Source organism: Alexandromys fortis, unplaced genomic scaffold (genome assembly GCF_014885135.2).
Source record: "Alexandromys fortis isolate MF-2015 unplaced genomic scaffold, M_Fortis_MF-2015_v1.1 scaffold_175, whole genome shotgun sequence".
NCBI classification, from domain to species: Eukaryota; Metazoa; Chordata; class Mammalia; order Rodentia; family Cricetidae; genus Alexandromys; species Alexandromys fortis.
This window is the reverse complement of record NW_026068065.1, coordinates 2,219,742-2,227,723: the sequence shown is the minus strand read 5'-3', so window position 1 is coordinate 2,227,723 and position 7,982 is coordinate 2,219,742. Positions and strand designations below refer to the sequence as shown.

Genomic DNA, 7,982 nt, shown 5'->3' with positions numbered 1-7,982 from the left:
TATATATATATATGCTTATATATATATATATGTGAATGAAGTATGTGTGTGTTTATCTTTGGGGGAAAAGACATGGTACTAGGGAATTTCAGACTATATGGTTATGCTGAAGATCATCACTTTATGGGTTTTATTTTACTTAGGTAACTTTCAGTGTTCTACTTTTATTACATATGTTCTCAAAACCAACACTTATGTCTTGAAACAGGCTTCTGTGATTTAACAGCGTGTTCTGTTTTTAACACAGTCGGTCTCTTTAGGTCCTTTTAAAAGAACTGAAATTCAAGTGCCCTGTCCCACATGCCCATGTGGTACAGTCTGGCACAGCACAGCATGGCCCTGCCTGAGTTCCGAGAGCCACAGTAGTGAGACAGGTCAAGCTGCAGTCCAGGCTACATAGCCTGCAGCCCCCAGGCCTTAGGATTCACAAGGAGGGCTGGGGCATTGGCTCAGTGGTCCCTTAGATTCTCAGAACCCGAACACGGTCCATGCCAGCTCACCAGTATCCGAGCCCCGCGAGACTCAGCAGGGGCATCCTCGGAGGATGCTGGCCGGTGAGGTGACCTGACCGTTGGGCCTCCGAGCACACACACATACACACACATACACACACACACGTGTATATGCACTCACACATATGTAGAAACCTGTGTGGTTTGTTCCGTGAGCTGGCTGCCTGGTCAAACTGAGCTAGTTAGCTCCTCACACCACAGTGGCCCTCTGGAGATTGCTAGAATCACATGTGCTGGGCACACAACAGAGGAAAACACAGTCCCATCTTTTGCTGTAGTATCACCTTTGGCAAGTCATGTCTCCTAAGTGACAGCACTCAGCTAACAACCTCAAAAACACCCTGGGAGTGTAGGATGAACTTAGAAAAACAATAATACAGTACAGACACGCTGACACGCCGGGCTGCGGTTGGAGGATGGCAGATTTGCGGTTAGCCTGGACAACAAGATGGCCTGTTGCTACACCAGCCGAAAGTAACGAACTTCAATGAAAAGTGTGTAGCAGTACTCTTAACCTAAGGTAGCCAACACCCCTCCTCGCCAATCCACAGCTTTCACCAAGCACCTTCCTTCCAGGGACCCTGGGAGCCAAGAAGTGAAGCGTACAAAGCCATCAGGACGGCGAAATCACCGGCCATGCATTATGACTGACCGCTATGTTAGCAGCCGAGGGTCCCTGTGATGAGACCATGACTGTGGGCGCTCAGAAGCCATGAAACCTGCAAGGGGGTATACAGCAGGTGTGGGCGCCGAAGGCTGGAGGAGCCCTGTGAAACTTGGGAAAGGAGTAGTAGGCAATAGACCAATGACAACCAAATGCCTTCCGGGGATTCTGCCCTGCCTACAGCTCTTCTGGCTGTCCTTACAGGCTGTGTGGCCCTGACCCCTCTGCTATTTTCTCACCTGTGTGGTAAAGGTCACCGATCCGCAGCAAGGGCCCTTACCTAAAAACGATGACAAGAGGACAAGGAGCGTGTTGGTGTCTTCATCTCCGAAGCACGATGATGCACTTGTGATGTTTTCACTGAAGTTCCACAAGGTCTTGCACACCAAGCAGGCCAGCTGCCAGTCGCCAGGACCAAACTCTCTTAAGCAATCCACTAGCCTGAGGGAGGGAGGTCACACTGAACCGTCCATGGATCAGAATTTGGCTTGCAGTTTTGCATGGTTGGTATGATGGCTAGCCTTCTGGATTCCATATAATCACCTTTAAGTTCTTATCTCCAAATTTCACTGGCTACAAAGTTTCCACCCATGCACCTCTGATTTGTGCTAAGTGTCCAGTAGATTCTCAGCCCTCTCTGGACCCCCCACTGCTCTAGTGGAATGGTCCAAGGGCCCAACCTCCAGGACAAACATGTCCCCAGTATCCTGAGAGCTGGGAGTCCAGGCCTTACTTACTTTTTAATGCCTCCACCTTCCTTCAGAATTGCCCGCTTGTCTTTATCCACGGTGAGGTTTAGGAGAACCCCACAGGCCGAGAAGCAAATGTCCTGTTGCCTGGCTTCCAGCAGGGCAATCAGGAACTTGTGTACTGGGAGAGCAGAGAAAGCGCAGACTGGTCAAAGCCTGCATCCCAGCCGCAGATTGTTTTGCAAATGGGGTGGGGTTTGGGGGATGAGGGACAGAGCAGGGGTGGAAAAGTGGGAACATGTGGCTTGCAGCACCGGAACCTTGGCTGGTGTGCTGAGTTCATTCCTAAGTTTTATCTCACTTCCACTGTGGACCCAGTAATGCCCACCGCTCTTAGAGCCCGTTTCTGCCTCTTACAACCTCTGGCCCTATTACTGCTATCACTGACCCAAGAGCAGGCCCCAGCAGCGCCAGGTCCTGACGAGCTCTTCCTGAAGCTTCCAGAACCGAGAGATGCTTAGGATGCTGGGAAATGGCCTGCACAGCCCAGGACTGCTAGCGCAGGGACTGTGCAAGCTGGGTGGGCCCATCGTTCCCCCTTACTCCAGGAGGTGGAACTAGAGATCAAGAGTCCTGCTTTCTTGTCCCTGAGCAGACGCCAACTGGAGGGATCAGGGAGTGGATGAGGGGTGACCACCACCAGGCTCCGTTTACGAAGCACCTGAGTGGTGAACACCCTGTTGTCGATGTGGGCCTGCTGACTGGGTTGTATAGTGAGCTTGACAATGCACCCCCAAATGCTAGCTCTCTCGGGACATGGGGATAACGGGTTGCATCTTGCCGATGCTGCAGCTGTATTTGCATATCTAGGTTTACTATCACCAACATGCTTAGGCATTTTGGTTGTTTGTGGGGCTGGTTTGCTTTATTTGAGAAAGGTCTCGAGTATTCCAGTGTACTAGATAGTTTTACAGCTCAGCTCAACACAAACCTAAGGGGTAGGGGAGGACATCAACTGAGAAACTGCGTCCATAAGATCTTGCTGTAGATAAGCCGGTAGGGCATTTTCTTAATTAGTGATAAAGGAGGACCCAGCATCTTGTAGGTCCTGGGTACTATAAGGAAGCAGAAGCAGGCCAAGCAAGCTGGCCTCTACATCAGCTTCTTCTGCATTGGCTTCCCTCAGTGGATTGTGATTCAGGGTATGGAAACCAAATCAACCCTTTCCTTTCCAAGTTGCTTTTGATCATGGTGTTTCATCACACACTAGTAGAAACAAACACCACACTTAACCGTCCAAGCCTCCAAGTCACTTAGCTGACTAATGGCAAGAACCATGTGCTCAGGATCTCAACCGTCACGAACCCACCGTTTTTCTGCATGAGGAAATTGCAGACGTCACGGTCCTGGGAGAGGTTCCCGAAGACGCGCACGGCCTCCAGGATGCCGTCCATATTGTCACTCACCAGGAGCTTTAAGAGCACTGGATGTGGCAACCAGAGAGAGGAAATGAGTACATTTAAAATAACTTCCAAATACCACATATGCTCTCCTCCGTTACTACATAAATGTATATACTTAAGCAATAACAGAGCAATATTGTGTGTGTGAGTTTTGTTTATGTGGGCATGTGTTGAGCTTTGTTTGGCGCATCCCTGGTTGTCCTGGAACTCACTATGTAGACCAGGCTGGCCCTAACCTCACCGAGATCCACCTGTCTCTGTTTCTGGAGCTGAGTGTTTTGCACAACCTTAAACGGACACTGGTGACATTATTCTCTACTTCTATGACCATATTTAAAGGTGAATGAAAATCTCCTAGCACATACAGAGAACTCAGCAAGTGTTCATGGTGCTACAATACAAACCACGGGGCATTTCAATGTGCACTAAGAAACACGTTGTTCCCACGGGCAATGTTCTCAGCTCTCACGGTAACACCTCCAGGTGTGTTCTAGGTACTAAAACCAAGACCTTAGCTGAGTATTGGTGAAGCCACGCCCAACCAGGCCTTACGTTCGGCAACATACAGCTTTCTGTGTTGCAGGACAGAGCTCTTCACTTGATAGAAGGACAGGTTGTTGATGGCTGCTGTGGTGTTGATCACCAGCTCCTCGCAGTCGCCCAGTGACTTGGACTCTGAAACCAAGGGATGAGGGAGTCAGATACGCTTGGCCCTGCAGATCCCGGGATGCCATATGCACAGCAACAGCGGTTGGGGCTGGGGAACAAGCTGGCTGTCGAGCTAAAGAGGCGCTGCTTGAGAAAGCTTTACTTCCTGTGATGTGGTGGCCTGCTGGGAGACGCAGCAAAGAAGGCCGTGCTACCCCATTTCCCACAGCCAGGTCCAGAAATGCCAGGTGGGGCCCTTGGTCTGCAGTGGCCTGAGATGTCCCTCACCCACCATATTTTTTTGAACCTAGTACTTGAACTTTTAAGTATTTACTGGGGCTCCGAGTAAATTGACACAGGCTGGAGATGCAGCTCCACTGGCAAAGGCTTGCCCAGCATGCACGGAGCCCTGGTGGCATTCCCAGCCCTGCATAAACTGGGGACAGTGGTGTACACTTATTCATGTGGTAGAGGCAGGAAGATCAGGAGTTCAAGGTCATCTTTAGACACATCCTTAGATAGCCCAGCCTGGGCTATGTGAAAAGAAAGAATGAGAAAAAACAAAAACAAAACACTTGGTGAGTATGAAAACAAATGAACAGATTTTCAGCTTACTACATAAGGGGACTCTCTGTGAGTTTCTGAACCGTCCCTCTCTCTCACTCCACCGCCAGACTCAACTCTTGATGCTATGGTCACCGTGCGGAGGAGGACAGAGACAGGCATGGAGCGGTTGGGGGCTCCTGACAGTATGACACCCCAGGGGCACGAGGTGGGGACCAGCGTACTTGGAGACTGCGTGTCATTATGAAGGAGAGGAAAATTCTGAGTGACCCTCAGTTTGGGGCTTTCAGAGCTGGCAAGTGATTGTCGTATGGTTTGGATGTGTCTTCTCAAGGCCCTTGTGTTCACCATTTTGTTGCCAGACTGTGGTGGCCAACAGTGAGAGGCAGAGTCTAATGGGAGAAATTTATGTCATTGGGACATGCCCTTAGAAAGGGTATCAAGACTTTTGGACTCCCTCTTCTCTTTTTTTGACCCCCAAAATAGAAAAAGCGAGGTAGACAGGCTCTTTCCATCTCAACAGTAGCTCCCACTAAAGAAAGACCAGGCAACAAGAAAGTACTGGCTACAGCCAGAGGAGGTGCTCTCTCCTGAGCAGGATCGGCTGCCCCACTGACGGTGAACCTCAGCCTCCAGAAGTGTGAGAAATAAATTTCCTCCGTGGGAGCCTGGAGAGGTGACTGAGCAACTGAGAGAGTTTGCTGCTCTTCCAGAGGACCAGAGTTAAGATCCCAACACCCGTATCTGGCAGCTTGCCTTGTGTAACTCCAGATCTGGGGGCTCTGCCGCCCTCCCCTGGCCTCCATGAGCAGCTGTACATGAGATATACAATCACAGCACATGCATACACAGACCAACAGCGATTTGTTGTGGCGGAGTAAACTAGGAAGGTGGGTTGTGAAGAAGGGGGACACAATGACAGGTAACACAGAACTGGAAAAGGAAATGAACTTTCTTCGCTGGGACTGCTCCTGGAAAAGCGTGGACTTTCAAACTTTCGTCCAGCTTTTGCTCTTTGGATTGATAATTGTTTTAAACCGTGATATGATTCATCAGCCATAAAACTTAACCTTTTAATGTTTTACTTATTTATAAATATCTCCTTACTGTGTGCCACAGCCCAGCATGAATGTGTGGAAGTCAGAAGGTGGAAGTTGATTCTTCCGCTATGTGGAACCTGGGCTAGAACCCAGTTGTCAGGGCTGGGGCCCCAAGCACCTTCACCTGGTGAGCCACCACATCAGCCCCAGATCCACCCGTTTAAAGGGCTGTGTTGGTGGCTGTGCTCTTTGGGGAAGATCTGTGTCTTTACCAGTCTTCCTGTTTTGAAATCTGGGGTGCATCAAGGCACCTCCAGGAGAAAGGTTTTGTGGTGGCCGGTTTGGTTTTGTCTCATGTAGCCCAAGCTGGCCTTTAACTTCCCTGCCTCCACTTCCCGAGTGTTGGGATCATGGGCATGTGCCACCCCACACAGTATAAACAGTGCTGGAGGTTGAACCCCAGGGTGTGTGCCTGTCAGTCAAGCACTACCAACTGAGCCAAATCCCCCAAAGCGTTTTTCCTTTCCACAGCTAAGAAGGTTCCTTCGAGTGAGCCAAAACCCTCACCACAGCCCTCCCAAGGAACTGACCCAGGGCTATGGTTCTCACCCAGCGTGGTCAGCAAGAGGCCCACCACCCGAGGGTTGGCGGCCAGCACTGGGCCGATGCGTGGGTGAATGGCTATGTTGGCCAGGACGCGGGTCAGCTTGACCAGCACATCCTCCTTCTCCGCTGGCGGCCTGGCTCCTGAGAGCCCCGACCCTGGGGACTGCTGGTCAAGTTGGTAGAAGTTCTGGAACAGTGTGAGCAGAGTCTCGATGCTCCCTTGCTCTCTGGAGAAAAGTTCCCGGGCCTGGTTATTTTTTGCTGTCAGGTTGCCAAGGATAAAAACAATGCGAATTACTAAATCCTGCAATAAACAAAAGACGGAGTGTTACAGGCACAAAAGAGCTGGAACAGTTGTTGGCAAGAATGCAGTCTTATTTAATTTATTCACAACTTAACTAATAGTCAAATGGATCACATCTGGCTTCGGCAAAAGTCTTGCAGCATGTGGGTCCCAAGGCGGGTGCAAAGTGACAGAAGAGATTAGGAGTGCTTGGTGGCCCTGGAGGAATGAAAGGGGCTGATGGGGGCCTTCATCTCAAAATCTGGGTGGTCTTTTAAGAAGTTCCCTGAGAACAATTGGTTGAGTGAGCTTTGTAAGTCATGTCAGTCAATGAAGCTCAGATTTCTTGAGCATCCAAATCCTTTACAACAACAACAACAAAAAAAAAAACCCTCCTGCCTCAATACCCCTTCTCCCCACTGGAGCACTGTCCTCAGCAATCAAGCACCTAACAGAAGAATGGGTCACAGCAGGGCTCCTTGATTTCCACGCTGTTGACACTTGCAGCAAGGGGAGTCTGATAGTCTGTCTGTCTCAGATGGGTCTCCTCATGTAGCCCATGCCTGTGCTACGAAGGGACACCATATTCAAACGGTGACTGTTAATTCTCAGAATGAGTGATGACTATAACTTTAAAAAAATTGTTTGCTAGTTTATACCTAGGTATAAATGTACTTTTTTATACATATGTTTTTATTTATTGGCTTTTCTAGAGATATGGTCTCATGTATTCCAGACTGGCCTTAAGTTTACTATGTAGCCAAGGATGGCCTTAAACTCCTGGCCCTTTGCCCCCACCTTTTAATGCTGGGACTTCAGGTCTGTAGAACCAAACCCAGTTTATCTCGTAGTGGGAACTGGACACAGAGCTTTGTATATAATAGGCAAGCATTTATCAGTGTTTTGTTGTTGTTGTTTAAAGAACGGTAAAATCTAGAATGAGAGGCTGAGGAATTTCGTGTATTCAAGGCCAGAATGAGCTACATGATGAATCCCACATAGCCTGGATGAGGGAGAGAGAGAGAGAGAGAGAGAGAGAGAGAGAGAGAGAGCTTGTTCATTTCTCAGCTGCCCAGCCCTGAAATAATCACACAGAAGCCTTATTAATTAAATTACAGCTTGGCCCATTAGCCCTGGCCTCTTATTGGCTAACCCATCTCCATTAATCCGTGAATCACCACGAGGCTGTGGCCTACCAGCAGTTTCAGCACATCTGTCTCCAGCTGCGGCTCCATGGCTTCTCCCTGACTCTGCCTCCTTTCTCCCAGCACTCAGTTTAGTTTTCCCCCTTAGCTCCATTCCCCTATAGCTCTGCTACAGGCCCAAAACAGTTCCTTTACTAACCAATGATATTCACAACATACAGAGGGGAATCCCACATCAGAGAGAAAGAGGAAGAGAGGGAGGGAGGAAGAGGAAGGAGGAGAAGAATGAGGAGGAAGAGGAGAAGAATGAGGAGGAGGAGGAGAATGAGGAGGAGGAGGAGAAGGAGGAGAAGGAGGAGGAGGAGGAG

At 49.4% G+C, this 7,982-nt stretch overlaps 1 protein-coding gene across 2 annotated transcripts in view; it reads right to left on the bottom strand.

The window, feature by feature from the left end:
• Armc2 (armadillo repeat containing 2) overlaps positions 1 to 7,982 on the bottom strand; it is a 97,391-nt gene that overhangs the window by 4,824 nt on the left and 84,585 nt on the right. For both annotated transcript variants that reach the window (XM_050120568.1, XM_050120569.1), the window contains exons 13-17: positions 6,190 to 6,490; positions 3,881 to 4,003; positions 3,235 to 3,348; positions 1,914 to 2,046; positions 1,457 to 1,617 (exon numbers count right to left, since the gene is read on the bottom strand). In XM_050120568.1, coding sequence (XP_049976525.1) covers positions 1,457 to 1,617; positions 1,914 to 2,046; positions 3,235 to 3,348; positions 3,881 to 4,003; positions 6,190 to 6,490 — 832 coding nt within the window. The remainder of the gene's footprint in view (positions 1 to 1,456; positions 1,618 to 1,913; positions 2,047 to 3,234; positions 3,349 to 3,880; positions 4,004 to 6,189; positions 6,491 to 7,982) is intronic.